Source organism: Cibotium barometz, chromosome 32 (assembly GCF_041138505.1).
Source record: "Cibotium barometz isolate CiBa-2024 chromosome 32, ASM4113850v1, whole genome shotgun sequence".
Lineage (NCBI taxonomy): Eukaryota > Viridiplantae > Streptophyta > Polypodiopsida > Cyatheales > Cibotiaceae > Cibotium > Cibotium barometz.
The window spans coordinates 10,877,579-10,898,814 of record NC_141077.1 but is presented as its reverse complement, the minus strand read 5'-3'; the positions used below and the strand labels follow the sequence as shown (position 1 = coordinate 10,898,814).

Genomic DNA, 21,236 nt, shown 5'->3' with positions numbered 1-21,236 from the left:
CCTGTTCTTGGATGACTGTCATCATCCCAATCGTTTCCCAAAGTCCTTTTGTCATCCATCCATCCCTGGCAAACCCTTTTCTCAGAAAACCCGGCCCGGTCTCCAAAACCACTCTGTCTCAGATTAAGATCTATGCATCTGTTCCATCTAGTCCACAATCCATTCTTACCTCGACTCTGAACACTATCTCGGTCTTCATTCCTGAAAAATGAGTTTGGCACTCTCACATCACCCCTTGGAGGATAATCCTCCCTTGGGACCGTTGCCCAAGAACCTATCTGGCTCACAGGACTGCCATCCCCTCTAGCTTTGTGAAACACCACCAACAAACCTCCCGGGAGCTCTTCCCGATCCTGTGTTCCCTGCCTTGGGCTTCGTATCCGTCTACTTTCCTATACCTTGCACCTGTACACCATCATATGGGACTGAATCAGTGTTTAGCTTTGCTGAGCCTGATGCTCTGATACCAATGTAACACGCGGAAGCTCTAGGGGTCTTCTTTTAGCCCTAAACACTACTCGAAACATGCTGATGCAAAACACAGAGATGAAGAGAGAGTAGAGAGAGAGAGAGAGATATGGCTGGAAATTCAGTATATTCATATTGTACAAAAGGTACTCCTAATCTACAGCCATAGGCTGCCTTCATAAAAGGTGGGAAACACCCAAAAACTGTCCTAATGCTGGGCCCATTCCCTAGAGGAATGAATGATTACAACTATGAGCACTCACGCCTTTATATAGGCTTCTTGAACCATAGATGAGCTGGCCGACTGCTGTCGGACCAGCCGACTAGGCACCCTTTTCCATAAACACTGGTAGGTGCATCAAGCCCCTGAATCCTCTTCTTCTGGTACAGCAGCCTTGCCTCACTCGTACAGCCGACAACCCTGTATGCAGCCGACAACACCATTCAACAGCCGACAGCATCCCATGCCTTCCATGCCCTTGCTCCAAGTCCAAACTAGTCACTTCTGTATCTTGTGCTCCAAGTCCTAGCTCTAATGGTCTTTTTCTAGTTGCCTCTTCTGGATTAGCCCTCAGAATGTACATGGGCATGTCATGCACATGACATCTCCCTCTGCTAAACTTGATGACGGAATTCCAACCTGTTCTTGGATGACTGTCATCATCCCAATCTTTTCCCGAAGTCCTTTTGTCATCCATCCATCCCTGGCAAACCCTTCTCTCTGAAAACCCGGCCCGGTCTCCAAAACCACTCTGTCTCATATTAAGATCTATGCATCTGTTCCATCTAGTCCACAATCCATTCTTGCCCTGACTCTGAACAGTCTTGGTCTTCATTCCTAAGAAATGAGTCTGGCACTCTCACATCACCCCTTGGAGGATAATCCTCCCTTGGGACCATTGCCCGAGAATCTATCTGGCTCATTGGACTGCCATCCCCTCTAGCTTTGTAAAACACCACCCACAAACCTCCTGGGAGCTCTTCCCGATCCTGTGTTCCCTGCCTTGGGCTTCATATCCGTCTACTTTCCTGTGCCTTGGACCTGTACACCATCATATGGGACTGAATCAATGTTTAGCTTTGCTGAGCTTGATGCTCTGATACCAATGTAACACGCGGAAGCTCTGGGGGTCTTCTTTTAGCCCTAAACACTACTGGAAACATGCTGATGCAAAACGCAGACATGAAGAGAGAGTAGAAATGAAATGAAATGAAATGTTATATTAACGTCTTCAAAAGGCCATAATGACCTATGAGACCAAAAGTTACATCATGGTGGATCTGATACAATGTCTGGATTAAAAAACCCAGAAAATGAAAAATAAAGATGATACTACTGGCACCTAGAAAATGAAACTGGAACTGGAATATAGTGAGGGGGGGGTACGCTATGGAGGTGAGTGGAATATAGTGAGAGGATACAATATCATGTGGGACGGAGGGGTACACTATGGAGGTGCCTCCATCTCATAATATGTGCCGCATCGGACACTGGCAATATCCTCTGTGGTCAGCACCCTGACTAGGTGTCCCGCATGCCTCGCAAGAATAATCCGAATCTGACGCTGCAACCTCCGTCTATACTGGGATGCCCCCCTCCGTAGTCGTGGGCGTCTGGACCACCCAAGCTCAATCGCACGATCAATCAGTGTACCCCTGGTGTGGGCGGTATCCATGTCCTACTGCTGCTGTGGTCCATCTGGCGCAGTGATGGCTGGACTAAAGAAATCTGTAATGTGCCTCTGAGTCTGGCTCTCTGTGCGCCTAAGCAGGCTATCTCTATGTCTCTGCAGCTCAAGCAAGAACAATCCCAAACACCTCTGGTCCTGGTATCCCATGACTCTGGAAAGTGGTCCAAAACCCTCTCTGAATAAACAGTGGAAACGACCACATATCTCATAGTATGCAGTACAATGGCATATATAATGCAGCTCTGTCTCTGGCTCCCCATGGCATACTCGGCATATCCTGGCCTCAGCTGGTATACCTCTATATCGGCCAATCTCAATCTCAAGCTGGTGTGAGGATGTGCGAATCTGACCAATAGCACATCGTACTGCATGAGACAAGTGTACATCCATGTAACTGGGTCTGATCACAAAACCATCTGCTGTGAGCTGAAGAAAATGCTCTCTGTAGAAAGCCATCTTCGTGCCCAGCTCCTCAGTCGGTTGTATCCATGTCCTCCTAATGTCCAGCTGAACTAAATCCTGACGGATGAGTCTGGTAATCTCTGTCCGTGTGAGAGTGAGAGAGGGTGCCTCCAGAGAATACTGGAAGGGAGGCAATCTGTCCATGCTAAAACCATGTGCCTGGAACCAAGATGTCATCTGTCCATACCAACAAGCCGTGTCTCCCTGTAAAGCTAACTGTCGGGAGGACTCCAGGGCGAGGCGTGCATATCTGTCTCGGGGGAGATCCCACAAGCCATGTATGTAGGAGACTGATCTCGTAAGAGCCTCAATCACCAGAGGGGCAGCCGCCAGCTCTGCTCGAATAATCTCATGAGGTACCACGGCCTTGGCTCTAATAATCCTAGCAATCATAGATACCAAAGGCCTCTCCATACCTCTCCACCCGCCTGCGCTGTGATGGCCCACTGAAGGTCCCCATATCTGCACTCCATAAAGCATAGCTGATGTCACTAGAGTGTCAAAAAGCCAAAGTTTCGTTCGAGGTTCCTGAAACTGAACCTGCGAACACATCCTCTCCAAACCACCCAGGGCTACATGTGCTCTAGTCAATCTAGTCTCTGCTGCTCTCCTCATCGAAAACACTGGCCCACTGAATACTACCCCAAGATATGTATATGCATCTGTATACTCCACAATCTCTTGCCCATATGTAAATGTGGAAGCTGATCGCCTAACCCACTGTGGCGTGGTGTTAAACACCATAACCTTGGTTTTGCCAAGGTTGACAGACAATCCACTATCATGTGCAAACTCATGTAAAGCATCCAGATGACGCTGCATACCCTCAGGGGAATCAGAGATCAACACAATATCATCAGCATATAACAATAGTGGGATCCATGTACCTGCTAGCTGGGCTCCTCTGTCCCCCAGTCTCTCAATGTAGTCAGAAGCCTCATCCACATACATACCAAACAGTGAAGGAGATAACGGGCAACCTTGCTTCACTCCTATAGTGGAGTGAACCAAAGTAGAGACCCCCTCTGGGGTGCGTACCTGTCCTGCAACTGATCTATATAAAGCCATAATCCCCCATATGAGCTCTGTGGGTACCCCCATCTCCTGTAATCGCCTCATCAATCTGGCTCTGGGCACTGTATCAAATGCTTTGCGGAAGTCCACAAAGCTACAATAAATCCGTCGCCCATGCGACCTGCCCTCCTCAATAATGGCCCGGAGAGTCAAGATGTGGTCAAGAGTAGAGAAACCTCTCCTGAACCCTGCCTGTCCCTCTGCTCGAATGCCAACTCTCTCTGCCCATCTACTCAACTGCTGCTCAAGAATCGATGCATACAATCGTGCTAGTGTGTGACCAATCATAATAGTGCGATAATTCCCTGGCTCCATAGGGTCCCCTGACTTGAAGATAGGCACGATGGTGGACCTACTCCAAGTCTCGGGTAAGCCTTCGCACATAGCACGATTGAACATCACTGCTAGAAGCTCTGCCAGCATGTCTCTCGCATGAATAAAGTGCTCAGCGACCAATCCATCATGATCATATGCTCTCCCAGTCTTCATCCTATCAATGGCCTTCCTTACCATCTCTGCGGTAAAGAAAGTACATGTCTGTGGGCATGGTGCTGGCGGGTCAGGAAAAGGTGTCTGTCCAGGAACTGTATATAGAGATGCTGCATAACTACCCCAGACCTCTGTAGAAGTGATGGCCAAAGCAGGGGAGGACTCATGAAACAGACGCCAAGCCTCCCTCGAATCTTGGCTCAAGAACAGCTGGTATAATTCCTGCTCTAGCTGAGCAAGGCCGGCCCGCTTCTTCCTTCGCACAAGACATCGGAAGGCAATACGTGACTGTCGGTGAGTAGTGACTCCCAAAGCAACCTCCCGCTGCAGTCGGGCTCTGGTCTCTCTGCACTCCTCATCATACCAGCTGTTCTGGGGCATACATCTAGAACGTTGTCTCTGTCCAGGCTGAGTATGTGGATATGCCTCTCTCGCTGCATCATGTAAAGTCTCTGTCAGTATATGGGTCAACTCCTCCAAAGGTCTCCCTAGCTCCTCTGTGTACAGACGTTTGTAAATCCCATCTGTGTAGACAGCATCAGTCTCTGAGGTAAAAGTATATCGAGTGTGATCTGCCCCTCGTGTCCTCTGAGCTGTGGTAAAGTGAAAAGAGATAGTCAATGTCAACAATGCATGATCCACTACTACCCCAATGGGCCGAGATCCAACTGTGAAGTCCTCAATGCATGAAACAAAGCTGGGCATAGCCATAACATAATCCACTGTGCTAGCACCATGTCTATGTGGAAAGCAAGTAAATCCAGCTCTGCTGACGGAAACCTCTGCAAGCCATTAAGTATGGCCAACCCATGTGCAGTCCCCATATCTACCAAATATCTCCCATACTCTGTGCACTCCACATCCTGTGAGCGTCTGTCTAATCCCATATCCAGAGTGTCCAGCTCTCTCAGCATCTCCTCCGAGGTATCATAAAAGGCTGTCTGGCGGTTGCCCGTCCGGGCATTAAAGTCCCCTAACAGGATGATGTCTCCATCCCTAGAGAACTCCCATATGTCATCATCTAGCACAGAGAAAGGAGACTGCCCTCTAGGTGCTGCATATGTCGATGTACTAGGAGCAAAATAGCATATGGCAATATACAGGAATCTGCCTGTGTCGGCCCTCAGTCTCACCCACATATATCTGGCCTGATCATCTCTCCGAACGATGTGTAGAAGCGGTTGCAGCTCCTCCCTGAAAAGAACTGCCACCCCTCCTGATCCTCTACTACTGTGTACCGATCTCGTCCCTACTCTGCAAGCTGTCTCCCATCTGTATCCTGTCACCTGTGGCATCATCTGACCAAGAGCCTGGTGAGTCTCCGAGTAGAAGACTATATCTCTATCTCTAAAGCTGTCCTCAAAGGCACCTACATCAAGTCTGAGGGATCCATTGCAGTTCCAGGCTGCCAGCTTTAATTTGGTCCCATAGGTCTCGCACCGTCATGTAGAGCGTCGCTCCACGATGACCACTCTCCCTTCTCTATAAAATGCTATCTTTCCCTTTTCTCTTGCCGCTCTAATCTCTGGCATAACTTCCTTCATATGTGCAAGCTGTGAAAGAGTAAGATCATCACCAAGAAAAATGCCTGTATTCTTTAAAGTGGGTCGTCTCTTCAAGAACTCCTTCTTCGCCTCAATAGAGGGGAAGCGAAGTATGAGAGCTCTCTCCTTTGATGTTTCCCCGTTGCCTCCGCTTTTTTTGCCCACTCTCCAAGCTTTTGCGTGTGTCGGACTGTCAATCCCCATCAACACCATAAGCTCTTTCACCTCCTCTTCAACTTTATCCCTGTCTTTAAGGCCGGTAATCCTCACATGCAAAGCACGTGTACGTCTTCGTTGTTCCTCTTCCAAAGTCATGTTAATGATTGTAGGTGTAGGGGTTGTTATCTCCTTACCTTTACCCTTCTTGGCGACCTCTATCCACTTCTCCGCTTCATCCATCTTCTTTTCCGTCTTGGTGATGACTTCCACCCATGAGGAAGTCTTTGCTTCATGTTGCTTCTCTTCTTCCTTAATTGCCCGTACTTGTTCTTTGATAACCTTGAGCTCTTCTATCATTGATGGCTGAATTTCACCTTCTTCAAGTCCACCATTTGCCTTGGCCTCTGCAAGCTCCCTCTGAAGAGCTGAAATTACGCCTTTGAGCGTGTTGACTTCCCCGTGAAGGTCTTTGACTTCCGCTAAGAGGTCCTCCTCCTCCTCTTTCCACCGCTTACCCTCATTGAATACCATTTGGAGAAAGTTGGCTTTCTCCTTCCACCATCCCTCCATCTCTGCCTTCCATTCCTTCATTTCCTTTTCCACATTTGTTATCCTCTTGTTTGTGACCATAAAGGTCGCCTTCATCGGGTTGCGTAAGGGGGAAACCATGGAAGAAGCGAGCGAGAGAGAGAGTTATGCTGCTGCCTTGGGAGCCTGAGCAAGGGTGGGTGGGGAAAGGGGGCCGGAGAAGCCTAACGGATAGATAGGCTGGCCATTGCCAGCAGAACTGTGCGGCGTACAGAGCAGCAGGCGCCGCTAACAGGGCGGCGGCGGCGAGCAGGGAGGGAAGGCGGCGGAAGCGAGCAGGCGAGAGGGGGTGACAGAAAGTTCGAACAGCAGGCGGGAGGGGGAAGCGAAGCAGGCGGCGCTAACAGGGCGGCGGAAGAGAGAGAAAGAGAAAGAGAGAGAGAGAGAGAGATGGGGGGCGCAGGCAGGCAGCGGGAGGGGAGAGCGAAGAGCGAAGAGCGAAGGGAGCAGCGGGAGGGGTGGGCGCAGAGCGAAGCGGGAGAGAGAGAGAGAGAGAGAGAGAGAGAGAGAGAGAGAGAGAGAGAGAGAGAGATATGGCTGGAAACTCAGTATATTCATATTGTACAAAAAGGTACTCCTAATCTACAGCCATAGGCTGCCTTCATAAAAGGTGGGAAACACCCAAAAACTTTCCTAATGCTGGACCCATTCCCTAGAAGAATGAATGATTACAACTATGAGCACTCACGCCTTTATATAGGCTTCTTGAACCATAGATGAGCTGGCCGACTGCTGTCGCACGCTTCAGCCTGGATGTTGATCGCTTGATGACTCGATTGCTGAATGCTTAAATGAATGAATGCTGGAATGCAACGCGGCCGGTCAGCTGGTTTACTAATGCTACACAACTTGCTAAATGAGTTAATAATGCTGAATAGAATGCTTATAATGCTGCCAACTGGGCTACAGAGCAAGCTGGGCTATAATGCTATGGCTAAAGGTTATAAAGGTTAAGGGAAGATTCACATACACATGAGATGAATGCTATGCAATGCAGACCATGACCTAATGCAAACTCTAAGGCTCCTAGACTGACTTCTATATGCATGAATGATTCTCTTCAAGTGGGTTAAGAGACTTGACTGACTGACTGTGTCACCAATTGGCCGACCATTTGGTCCATCTCCAGATTTGTGTCTCGTTCACTTGAGGCCAGGCCGGTGTCTCATGTGAAGGGGCCAATATTTTTGCTTAACATGGACGGGAGCCAGACTGGTGCCACCCGTGTATGACCTAGACTGTGTTCTATCCATGGGATTGTCACGCCATGGAAGAGCCAGTATTTGTGCCCTCTCTTGCCTATGGGACTGTCACTCCATAGGGAGGCTCGTGCCTAGAACTGTGTTTTACCTATGGGACTGTCACTCCATAGGAAGACCGGGATTTATGTTTTCTGTCGTGCCATTTTTGTGCCCGACAGATGTTTTGTACTTGTTCCATGAACCGGAGATATGGCCATGCTACTATTTGCACATGCATTCATGTTTTGCATGTTTGAAACTGTTTTCGCATGACTTGTATTCTTGTGTTTGCATGTTTGACGTGCCACTTACTAAGCGGGGACGCCTGCCACTGAGTCGTGAAGTTTGCTCTGTCGTCTAACGAGTTTTGTTGCATGTGAACAGGTGGTAAGTGTATTGCACTTGTTGGTTTAATAGCTTTCCTTTCTAACCTTTAATTTTATAAGGTTGTAAGTTCACATTCATTTAAAAGTGGACACCCACATGTGGGCCAAGGTGGGGAGGGAAACCCCACACTTAACCCCTTATGTGTGTGGGGGTGGGTGCATGGCCACCTACCCACACCACACCTTGAAACTGGCCGCCCCCATGCAAGCTTGGGGAGCCGGCCAACTGTGGTCGTATACTTCCCCTCCAACACCTACAAAGAGGCGACCATCCTTCTGCTCACGTACAAACAGACGACTGTGCGCTTCCTCCTCCTCAAGCTGCGCCTCCTCCTCTCCTGCAGGCGACTGCCCCTTCTCCACAACAGGCAGCTTCTGCTCACCCTTAGACAGCTGTGCTCTACAGTCAGGCGGTTCCTCTTCAGCTAGCGGCTGCGCCTGCTCCTCCTCCCATACAGGCGGTTCAACTGCAGCCATGCGGTTCCTCTTCAGCTGGCGGCTGCGCCTGCTCCTCCTCCCATACAAGCGACTGTACTCTTCTGCAGGCGGCTGTGCCTCCTCCCCACAGGCGGCTACAGCCAGGTATCTCTTGCCCATACAAGCGGCTTCTGCTCACCCTCAAACGGCTGTGCTCTGCAGCCAGGCGGCTCCTCTTCAGCGGCGGCTGCGCCTCCTCGTCCTCCCTTGCAGATGGCTACCCCTTCTCCACTGCAGCCAGGCGGCTTCTGCATCCTCAGGCGGCTGTGCTCTACCAGCAGGCTGCGCTCCACTTTGCATGCGATTGCATCTCTTCACCTTCCTCAGGTGGCTACACGCTGGTGGGCTGCTCCCTCTACCTTGCAAGCAGCCAGGTTTCCTCTCCACTCTTCAAGTGGCTACACCTTCTCCACAGGCAACTGCTCCTCCTCCTCCTCGACAGGCTGCTGCGTCCTGGTGTCCCTCTCAAGTAGCTGCACACAAACGCCTCGGGTATTTGTCTTCCATTAGCAAGCTACAAGTAAGTGGATTCAGATTTAAGTAAAGGATTTTGTTGTAAATCTGATAAAGGATTCTCTCTACCGCTAACACCCATTCGGTGCCGGGTAGTCCAAGCTTTTGGAGAACCACGGTCCATGGGTGCCGAGATCGGGAGAGCCAGGCGTTAGTACGGGAGCGCCTATTTGTGCGTGGTCCTAGAACACCAGTGGGGCGCTCTCTGCGGATTCCAGTGAAGGCACAGGACCGTAGAGACTTGACCACTCAAGTGGGTCGCTCTCCTTCGAACGTCTACTTCGAGTCTCTTATTTGGTACTCTATTCATCTCAGTTGTACATGGACATCATCTGGTTCATTGAACCCTTGGAGCATTGTATTTGTTAAATACTCCCAATAATATATCATATATTGAGGGGGGGGTCGGCCCGTTCCGGCCCCAGTGCTTGTGTCCATCTATCAACATTTCATTTCATTTTAATTTTCAGTTGTTATTAAGTTGTCCATTTAAATTGTGATATTTAAGTTGTGCTATTACGCGTGTGGGTGTCCAACGGAGTCTATTCCCACTTGACGGGATCGGTTTTATTGGTATCAGAGCACGGTTATTTCCCTCTTCTTAGTGGAGAAACGAACCTGTGTATTGGACACCCCGCTTCTAGCACACTTAACACAATGGACAGCCAAGGCAACCCTTTGGAAGTGCCTAATTGGAGGGGCCCATCAAGTGCCTCGCGTGGTTCTGATGCTTTACAAGGAAGGCACAAGCCCCTTGAGAGGGTAAATGATAGTGATTCTAAGGGACAACTGTCTCAAGGAAAGACAGTCATGCAAGACGAAGAGCCTGATGCAATGAGGGCTGAAATGGAGCATATGAGAAAGCTTTTGCAGGCACAAGAGCAAGAGCTGAAATTTTTGCATGAAGATCCCCATGTGCAAAGTGCCATTGAAGCAAGGAAAGCCGATGCAATGGTAGATGTGACTTTTGAGTCCATGGCATGGGAAGTGGGCAAGAAGCCAAGGGAGTTGGCACTTTCCTACCTCCTCCGCAAAGGTGACATCAAAGAGGGGGAAGATGGAGAGCTGAAATTCAGAAATCCACCTCGTTTGAAGCATGGAGATCCTGCATCTCAAAGGTTGAGGTCATTTATGCAAAGGGAAGAGGTGACAGTCACCTCTCGTCATGCATCTTCTCCACAAGGCACAAAGCCTGACAGGTATATGTATGCTAGTGCTCATGGAGGGCATGAAGGTCACATGCATTCAAGACATGTATCCCATGGTAGGGGTGACAGGTCTGCCACTAGAAGAGCTTTGCCTTCTGAGTTGTCTCATGGAGAGACATTGCCTTATGCAGGAAGGTCACATGCATCTGATTCTCAGGTTCATGGAGCACATGCCACTGTGCTTCATGAAACTTCCATGATGGCCCATGGAGCCCATGCAGATAGGGCTGCCCCGTTGGATAAGGGGAAAAGAAAAAGAGAGGACCATGAGCCTCATGCCAGAAAGCTCAAGGAATTTAAAGCAGGTGACAAGTCCGTTAAGTTTGATGTTTTTCATGGAGAGCATGATGCTTCCAAAGTGCTAGCATTTGTGGCACAGTTTGACATTGCTTTTAGCGATGAGGACTTCACTAAGAAGTCTAAAGTACGCCATGCTAGCATGTTTTTTAAGGGGACCGCTGCTCATTGGAGGATCACTGAAAAGATCACCAAAGACCCCATTTGCACCTGGAAAGAGTTTAAGGACAGATTTTATGCTCACTTCTTGCCACCAAATGCGGAGCAAACTCTCACCCAAAAGTGGGATAGACTTGAGCAAAGAGATAATGAAAGTGTGCAACAGTATGTCAACAAGTTTTGGAAAGTGTTGCTTGAGGTAACTCCTTTTATGCAAATCACTGAGGATGAAAGAAAGAGAAAGTTTCGCTCCGGATTGCAACCAGCTTATCGTTCGGGCATTGAATTGCACCCGAAACATACTTTGCAACAGCTTACAGCCTCTGCTCTTGCTACGGAGCAATTGGTGCTCAAAATTAAGCAAGATCAAGGCGGTTCAAAGGGGAAGACCCAAATCTGCAAAAAGGTGGACAACCACCTAAAAAGAACTTCCAGGAGACCAAGAAAAGAGGTAGAGCTGAAAATACATCAAGGCCCAAAGAAAAACAAATTTGGCTTGACCCCCGAGCAAAGAGAGCAATATGCCAAGGAGGAAAAATGTTTTTCTTGTGGCAGCAAAGAGCACATGTTTCGACAATGCCTCTGACCGCAAACCAAAACATGACGATAAGCAGGCCAAGGCTAATGTACATGCAGTTCCCGATGTGTAGGGAAACACAAAACATGATGCAAAAGAGCGGATGGTATGCAAGGCTTGGGGTCAAATCAAGGATCAACCCGCCTTATTCATGTTTGATGACTGTGCAACCGATAACTTCATCTCTATACAAACGGCAGCTGCCTTGGGTATTGAGGTTGAGAACATGGGACCTCAGATTGAAGCCGAAGCTGTCTTTGTTGGTAAAGAGGTGCAGGTTACCCCACTGATAGGGAAGTTGCGCATACATATCCAGGGCTACCTTGATAATGAACATTTCTTAGTTGCACCACTAAATGGATGTGATGTATTGTTGGGCAAGCCATAGCATCATAGGCTTGAGCCCCACAAAGAGTACAAGACCAACATGATTTCTTTTATGCATAGAGGCCGCATGCATTTCATTGATGCTGGCAAAGAAGGGGATTCCATCCCACTTGTATCTCACATCCAAATTAATAAAGCAATGAAAAAGAGTCTTTCTGCGTACTTGGTTTTTGTTCGTGATAGCATTGTACCAAGTCATCAAAATGTGGATGCTATGACTTACGATAGGCTGAATTTTCTTCATGCATTCAACGACTGTTTTGCTGATGCATTGCCAAGTGAATTACCTCCCCAAAGGCCCAAGGATCATCGCATAGATCTTGTGCCAGGTAGTTCTCCACCTAACAAACCCGAGTGCCGCACAACAAGAAGAGATCATGAAGCAAGTAAATGAGCTTTTAGAGAGAGGTTTGGTTCAGCCTAGTTCCTCACGTTATTGCTCTCCTGTGCTTCTTGTTCAAAAGAAAGACGGGTCATTCCGCATGTGTGTGGACTATAGAGCTTTAAACAAGCTTACCATCAAGAACAGATTCCCAATTCCGCGTATTGATGACATTTTGGATAAGCTTGGTGGTTCGGCTTGTTTCAGCCGTCTTGATTTGAAGAGTGGTTATCACCAAATACGAGTGGTGCCACAAGATGTCCATAAAACTGCATTCAGGACAGCCTTTTGGATTATATGAATTTTTAGTGATGCTCTTTGGTCTCAACAATGCTCCTGCCACGTTTAATCGTATGATGGATAGGATATTCCGACCCCATCGCAAATTCATAGGTATATTCTTTGATGACATCTTGGTTTTCTCCAAGAATGAGCAGGAACATAGAACTCACAGCGTTTGAAGATTTGCGGAAGCATAAACTTTTCATTAATGCCAAGAAAAGTGAGTTCTTCCTTTTAGAGATACATTATTTGGGACACATTGTATCCAAGGATGGAGTAACAATGGATCCTGCAAAGATAAAGACCATTCGGAATTGGCCAGAATTGCAAAACGTACATGAAGTACGTAGTTTTCTGGGATTATGTTCATATTATAGGCGTTTCATAAGGCATTTTGCTATGATAGCCACCCCTCTACATGATCTTACAAAGAAGAAAACCACTTTCAAATGGACTTCAAAAGAACAAGATGCTTTCTTGCAGCTCAAGCATGCTATCATATGTGGACCCGTATTAATTGTTCCTAACTTGCAAAAATCATTCGTAGTAGAATGTGATGCTTGTGGCGATTGTATAGGAGCTGTCCTAATTCAAGAAGGGCATGCAGTTGCATACGAGAGCCGTCGTTTGCATGATGTTGAGCTTCATATGGATATCTATGAGAAAGAGCTCTTGGCTGTAATTCATGATTTAAAGATATGGAAACATTATCTTCTTGGGGCTGAATTTGTAGTCAAGACAAATCATCAAAGCTTGAGATATTTTCTATCTCAAACAAAACTCTCAGAGAAGCAGATGAGAATGGCAAACTTTCTTTCCATGTTTCATTTTTAGATTATACATACTCCGGGAAAAAAAAATGTGGTGGCCGATGCATTGTCCAGGAGGCCTTATCTGGCTGCAGTCTCAGTGGCCTCTCATGGGGACTTTTCTGCTATGCATAATTTGTATCATTTGGATGCTGATTTTTGCCATATATGGACTGATTTGATGGCTGGTCACTCACATGCCTCTTATGTTATCAATGAGGGTTATCTTATGAAAGATAACTGCCTATGTGTGGTGAAGGATTTGCGTCCAAAGGTTATGGAGGAATATCACGCTCCACCTTATGCTGGTCATAGTGGTATCATGCCCACTACACGCATGATTGAGAGATATTTCTTTTGGCCAAGCATGCGTAAAGACATTGAGGCTTATATACGTGCATGTATTACTTGCCAAAAAGTGAAATTTGACAGGCAAAAACCTCCAGGTTTGCTTCAGCCATTGCCTATTCCCTCGCAACCTTGGGAAAGTATTACTATGGATTTTATTATGAACTTTCCTAGATCCCAGCATGGGAATGATGCTATTTGGACCATTGTGGACAAGTTCAGCAAGCAAGCTCATTTCTTGCCTGTCAAGAAAACTATTAAAGTTGATCATATTGTAAAGCTTTTTCTTGCTAATATCTTCAAGCATCATGGTATGCCTAAATCCATTGTTGGGGATAGAGATCCCAGGACTACCAACCTCTTTTGGAGGGCTTTATTTGATAACATGGGTATTAAACTTGAGTTTTCATCAGCTTATCATCCCCAAACGGATGGCCAAAGTGAAGCTGCAAATTCAGCCGTGTTGGATTTGTTGAAGTGTTATGTGGCAGATCAAAAGACTGCATGGGAGAAGTATCTTCCACTTGTTGAGTTTGCCTACAATAATACGATCCATGCCTCCACGGGAAAGGCCCCGTTTGAGATTATGTATAGCAAAGTGGTTTTGCCACCCATCCTTCGTACAAAGGATGAGATTTTTGCAGCTGATGAATATGTTCGTGACTTGGATGTAGCCTTTGCTTAGGTCCGGACAGCCATTGCAAGGTCTCAAGATAAGCATAAAATGGCTACTGACAAGCATAGAGGGGACATGCAAATCAAAGAAGGTGATTGGGTTTTGCTGAAATTTGAGAAGGCTAGGGCTACTCCCAAAAAAAGGGAATAGATTATGAAGAGACTTTTGCTCCTACTTCGAGGATGACCACAATAAGATCAGTGATTGCATTGGCTGCCCATAAAGGATGGAAAGTGCATCAATTGGGTATCAAAACTGCATTCTTAAATGGGGATTTACAGGAGGAAGTATATGTAAATCAGCCCATTGGTTTTGTAGTTCCTGGTGAGGAACATAAGGTATGCAGGTTGCACAAAGTATTGTATGGGTTAAAGCAAGCTCCAAGAGCTTGGTATGATAAAATACATGCTCATCTAACCAGTCAAGGTTATGAGAATAGTCCAGCTGAAAGCACATTGTATGTGAAGAAAACCGATGCCGATATTCTCATAGTCATCTTGTATGTAGATGACATGCTCATTACAAGTACAAGCAAAGCACAAATTTCAGATTTCAAAGCTGATTTGAAAGCTGAATTTGATATGTCAGATTTGGGGCCTTTACACTACTATCTCGGCATACAGTTTATGCATACAGATGATGGCATTGTTATGCACCAAACTAAGTACATAAATAGTTTGCTAAAAAGGTTTCACATGGATGAATGTAAGCCCATTTCTACTCCGGTAGAACCTGGTGTATGGCTTACTATGCATGATATTGGAGAGCCTTTTGAGGCCGGCATTTACAACCAGGCAGTGGGATGCCTCATTTACTTGTGTAACACGAGGCCAGACATATCTTTTGGGGTGTCTTTGTTGAGCAAATTCATGCACAGCCCAGGCACAAAGCATTGGCAAGCAGTCAAACGCATTTTTCGATATCTTAAGGGTACCCTGGATCTTGGTTTGTTCTATCCCAAGGGGGGCAGTTTGCAGCTTTATGCATACAGTGATTCAGATTGGACTGGTGATTATGATACCAGGCAATCCACCAGTGGGAATTGTTTTTTTCTTGGCAGCTCATGCATATCTTGGTTGAGTAAAAAGCAACCCACTGTTGCTACATCTACTTGTGAGACTGAGTACAGGGCAATCTTTACAGCTACAGTAGATTGTGTATGGTTGAGGAGACTATTGGCTGATCTTCGTGAGTGTCAGCAGACACCCACCACCATTCTCACTGATAGCCAGAGTGCTATGGCCGTGGCACGAAATCTAGTATTTCATGCACGTACCAAGCACATAGAGATTCATTATCACTATGTCAGAGAGAGGCTACATGCAGGGGAGATCAGTTTATCTTATTGCCCTACACAGGATAATGTTGCAGATCTATTCACAAAGGCTTTACCTCGAGAAAAGTTTGAAGCTTTCCGCAAAGCTTTGGGCTTACTCTCATACAGAGAGTGATCTGCTACCTTGTACAGGTTCACACTTCCACTACAGGGGGGATTTGTAGGCATATGCTCACTTATGGTAGTGCTATGTGTGAACAGGGCTTAACCAAGGGCACTTTTTCCCATGTGGTTTTTCCCCTTGGACATCAAGTGTGAAAGGACACTCTAACATATAATATTTTGTACTTCTATATTATATGGATGTGGCACACATGCAAGGGTTGACTTGCATTTTGTGGATACCACACTTTTGGCTCTCTCTCTCTCACCCTGCACCTAACCCTAATGTGCAGGTTTGTTTGTGTGAGTGTGTGAGTCCAACACCCAACAATTGATACATTTTCAGCCGTAGCTTCTCCCTCACGAGCACACTCAAAGGCATGAGTGGCATGAGAGATACGTGGAATACTTGCACCGACAGAAAATTGCAGCCCATGTTGCATGTGTTGTGCATGTACATTTTCAGCCGGCAATGGCATTTGACATACATTTTGACCACTGCCATAAACATTGTATCTTTCACGGGCTACATGAGGTATTCCTGCATGGCGTGAAGTCACTGATTGTTCCTCTCCCATCGCATGGAGATTCATCCTCTTAGACATAAGTTCTTGTTCAGGCACTTGTGGGGATTCCAAGACATGTGGGATGGTTGCCTTTTCTGCATAGGCATCCTCGGTACAAGCCAAGTATGCACATGCTGCATCCCTCGGTTGCATGTGCAACTCTTGAGCAATCATTGCCATTGCATGATCCATATAAGATTCAGCTTTCTTGGCCTTCAAACGATCATGTACCAATGGATCCTCGCGGCGATAGAGATTCAATTCTTCTTGTTGTGCATGGAGAAGAGCCTGCATACGAGTAAGTTCAGCTCTCAAGACTATGGACTCTTCTTCTTGCATCTTCTCTTTGCCACGGGACGGCTGTCCCACATTTTCATGTTCCCTATTGTGCACCACATGAGTTTGCTCATCTTGTAAAGCATTGGAGGCATGCATTTCATTGTCCCTGCCTCTTGTATTAGCATCACCAACATTCATTGTATGGCTGTCCATAATGTTCTAAGTGTAGAGATAGCTAGTGTTCATGGTGATCGTCTCTCACGATAGAAGTGAGAGAGAACCGTTTGCTCTGATACCAATGTGACTTGGTTGAATACAATGCTAATCAATACACTTAAATACACTAAGATTTGAAGGACACTTGCTCATATACAAGAAGTAAATTGTTGAATTGACAAGAGACACAATGAGCCGGAACGGCCGACCCCTCCCTTGAGTAAATTGTATTACTATTGGAGAAATTCAATACATAGCTTCTCCATGCCAATGCATATGAAATTCAGCATTTAGAAAACAATGGTATGTCGATGTAGATCACCAAGGAGCTGCCTTGATGCCCGGCCCGACTTCAGTGCCCATATTCTCTACCATTGGCTCTATGTTCTACCAAGCAAGGTAGCAACATCTTCAAGAGCACATAGGACAAGAGAAATACTACATAGGGCGGCTAAACAAGGAGTCCTGCCCTTCTACTGAATAAGTAATGACAACACATTGTCCAATTAGCTTACCAGTCTTCATAGAAGTTGTTGCAATTCAAGGCCTTCGCGTTGGAAGCTTTAGAACTGTTGATATCTTCGATTTGCCGCAATCCTTCGCGACAAAAGTCTTCAAGAGGATGAAGGGAACCTTGGGAAAGCTTCCCCTATGGTTCAACTTGAGAAAAGAAGGCTGAAATTAGGGTTTTCAGCAAAAAGACCAGAAATTACAGCAAAAATGAGAGCTGTTTTGCTGAATTTCAGTCATTGGGAGTGAGTAAGAGAGTGATTAGCACTTGGAAACACTCTTGGAAGCTTGGAAAACACCCTAGCAAGTTGGGTATGGCTATGGAGAGCTTGGAAATGGAGAGAAACGGTGGAAAAACATAGTTTTCAGCCTCCAAAAATCCTCATGAAGAGAAAACACGAATTTCTCTTAATAAGTGAATTGGGGTCCAATCAGGTGAAGGGACATGGGGAGATGCCCATTTATGAGTAAAAAGGAAGATCAGGTCCTGGACATTGAGTCTTGTCCGCCTTGGGACTTCAGTGAGTGTGAACTTGGAAGTGGTCATAATTTATAAGTGACTTTTGGGCGCCCAAACTTTAATGAAGTGGGAACGCACTCACTTATAAATATTGGCTAAGCCCTAAGGGCTATTTGAGCCTAGATTGGGTAATACTTACCACCTGTTCACATGCCACACAACCATGTCAGCAGACAGTTTCACACGCACGGTTCACGGGCGGGCGTCCCCTAGCCCGGAACTACACATAGGTCATGCAGGCATGAAAACAGCATGCAATTTCATTTGCAGGCGAGCACATAAAGATGCTATGCAATGCAACATTAGCATGAGCAATTTCCGTTCATGAAACCATATAAGATCACGCGTTTCCAGGCAATGCGATACCAGACCCAGTGAAAAGCCAATCCTCCAGGCATTTCCAGGCATGTACACAAAGGCACGAGTCCCAGCGGAAAGCCAATCCTCCAGGCGTTCTTGGGCATGTACACAAAGGCACAAGTCCCAGCGGAAAGCCAAGTCCTCCAGATATTCCGGGCATGATAACGTCAAGTCCCAGCGGAATATCATATCCAACTATACAGCATGACACGTGTCAATCACATGCATAGGCACATTCCATAAGCCATGGACACCAATCCAATATGTACATAGTGTGAAAGCAAGAGTGAACCATTCAGGTGGCCAAATGGTGACATATATGGTCATCTCGTTATTAAGCCAATGATCCGAGCTCTCGAAACTTCCAAGAGGACTACGTTGCAAATTAGGTGGTTCAAGATTTAGACCAACTATTGCAATATGTTCGGGAAGACATATGGAAGGCCCAGACAAAGCAAGTCCGAGAGGCTGACAAACATCATCAAGATAGTACCTTCAAAGAAGAAAGGTCCATTCAAGATTATCAAGAAGTTCAGTGATGTAGTCTTCAAGATGGAGTTACCAAGCCATTGGAGGATGCATCCGGCGTTTCATTCAAGCACCCTTGTGGAGTATAATGAGCCAGAGTTGAGCGCTCTGCTAGATGAGGATGAACCCAAGTTGGTGGATGACGAAGGATTACCAGATGTCTTGGTACCAAAGCAAGTTGCTTTGCATCAGTACAAGCGAGGTTTTCATCGGAAGCAACTATAATATCTCCTCAAGTTCAAGGGCTATCCAATCCAACAGGCAACCTAGTTTGATGAGGACCAGCTCACGCTCATTGTTAAAAGCTTACCAGTAGGCCATGCAACTGCGGACAACGACGATGCAAGTTGGGGAGAATGCGACATGCCTATGAGTATTCAAGGCACAACCCCCAAGCATGGACCCGCCGGACATCAAATAGCAAGCCTTGGGAGCAATCGAATAGCACATGTGCCAAGTGGCAATGATGACATGGTGGCAATGACACATAGAAGGTCATGGACCTGGCCGATAGCAGTAAAACAAACCGACCAAGAGCATTGGTGCATATATATATGTGGGTAGCCAAATTGTCATAATCATCTGCATTTGCTCAGCATTAGTCTCTACTCTCAACAGAGCGTTTCTCTACTCATAGACCAGCTAAGAGGTGTTCAACAGGTTGTTTGGGCTATGGAGAATTCAGTTGTAACCGTCCTTTTCTTGTACGTAATACAAACACAAGTGTTCTACAAAGACCTAAGTGTAGATCTACGAAAATCATTTATATGACATCTTTTGAGCAATATACAGTATTTTACATCACTTCAGCCTTGTCTAATGCGTATTTGCAGAATTGATTAGCGTTAATCTCTCTATATGCTTAGCATCAAACACGGCCAAAAATCATTGTATATATCATCTTTTGAGCAATATAAAGTAGTGAATGTCACTTCAGCCTTGACTATTGCTTATTTGCAGAATTGATCCGGGTTAATCTATCTATGTGTTTGGTGTTGAGCATGATCAGCTTTCACAGGCATCTGACGCCCGAACTGCCCAACTCAGCTGGTTGACCTGCCCTTATCACCCGTGGACAGGCTGATATGAGTGTTGGATTTACTATTTTGGTCACTTGGCTCTTCGGTTGGTTAATGATCATTGAAGTTTGAAGTTCCCTGCACGCCCACTCTTGCCCTTTTGCATCCAGGTTCCATGAGATCTAGATGTTAAAAGTTCCCTGCATGCCCACTCTTGCCCTTTGGCATCCAGGTTCCATGAGATCCATGCTTCCCTGCATGCCCACTCTTCCCAGTTCCATGTAATTTTTCTCCTCTATATGCCCACCTTCTACATAACACATGCCAAATCCATGTGAAGTGACATGCATTTTGAATATTGAAACCAGTGTCTTACCTTTTGACAGCAAAGGATGAAGAAGCCTCCAGCAACAATGCCCATGACTACCCATGTACCACCACCATACTTCTGGCCTTCTTGGACGAGGTCAAAGCTAGCAGCCAGCATCACGCCTGCAGCAATGCCATTGCAAATGCCAGCCCACTGAGCCTGCAAGTCCATGAAGAAGAAAGGAACTGCACCCAAGCCTGTGGCGGCAGCCATGGCTAGGGTAAGCATGGCCACTGTAGATACCGCAACCCTCCTGGACACTTGCTTGCTGTCGGCATTATTATTGATGGTCTGCAACAACTCTGTTTTGGAGGCTGCGTCCCCGTAGTTGATTGTCAACCCTGGCCTGTTTCCTGCACCTTCAGCGGCCAATTGGGTGACCTCAGAAGAGAAGGGATTCTCGTTCGCAACCCTCCTAGACACTTGCTTGCTGTCGGCATTATTATTGATGGTCTGCAACAACTCTGTTTTGGAGGCTGCATCCCCGTAGTTGATTGTCACCCCTGGCCTGTTGCCTGCACCTTCAGCGGCCACCTCAGAAGAGAAGGGATTCTCGTTCGCCATCGCCTGGGAGCTTACCAGCAAGATGAAACAGAGCACGGCCATCAGGCTGCATCTGTTGACCATGGCGCATGAGAGAACCTTTGATGTATCTAGAAAGAAGCAGCATTCCTCGCCGGATATAAAGCTTTGCCCTATGTCGTCAATGATCGTCGTCGATTGGGTAGAAAGACCAACTGAGAGACAGAAATAGGTGGGCGATTGCATCCACCAGTGGTGCGCCCATAGACTTTTCGCCCGGTCGGTTTTTAATTTTCCGAGTCTCTCTCACGCGCTCTCTGAATATTATATGGCCCCAAAACGTTTTCTTGGGCACATAATCAATGTGCACTTCGAAAAAGTGAATATCTCAAAAAAAAATTAATGGTTTCAAAATTGTCCCGTATTAGTATGTTTCTTTATTTGTGTGGTTTGACATGTCTTGCATGCACACCATCTGAAGCGTTCAACGTTGTCCCTCTGTCTCTCTCTGAGGTCGACGTCTGTTTTGCTATGCTTGTGCTTCGTAGGTCTCAAAACGGCCCAATTTCTCTCTATATTTCAAACTCAGAACTTGCTTCTCTCTCTCTTTGCACACCCCACTCTCTTTGTTGAGTATGCAAGCGTCCACACAAGAAGGGGCATGTGAGGAGGAGGAGGCGCAAGATTTCAA

The 21,236-nt window shown here is 46.5% G+C and overlaps 1 protein-coding gene across 1 annotated transcript in view; it reads right to left on the bottom strand.

The window, feature by feature from the left end:
• Positions 1 to 20,882, bottom strand: part of LOC147619811 (putative zinc transporter At3g08650) — a 52,036-nt gene extending 31,154 nt beyond the window's left edge. Inside the window, exon 1 of the mRNA XM_086825652.1 lies at positions 20,030 to 20,882. Coding sequence (XP_086681778.1) covers positions 20,030 to 20,791 — 762 coding nt within the window. The 5' untranslated portion in view covers positions 20,792 to 20,882. The remainder of the gene's footprint in view (positions 1 to 20,029) is intronic.
• Between the last annotated feature and the right edge of the window lie 354 nt (positions 20,883 to 21,236).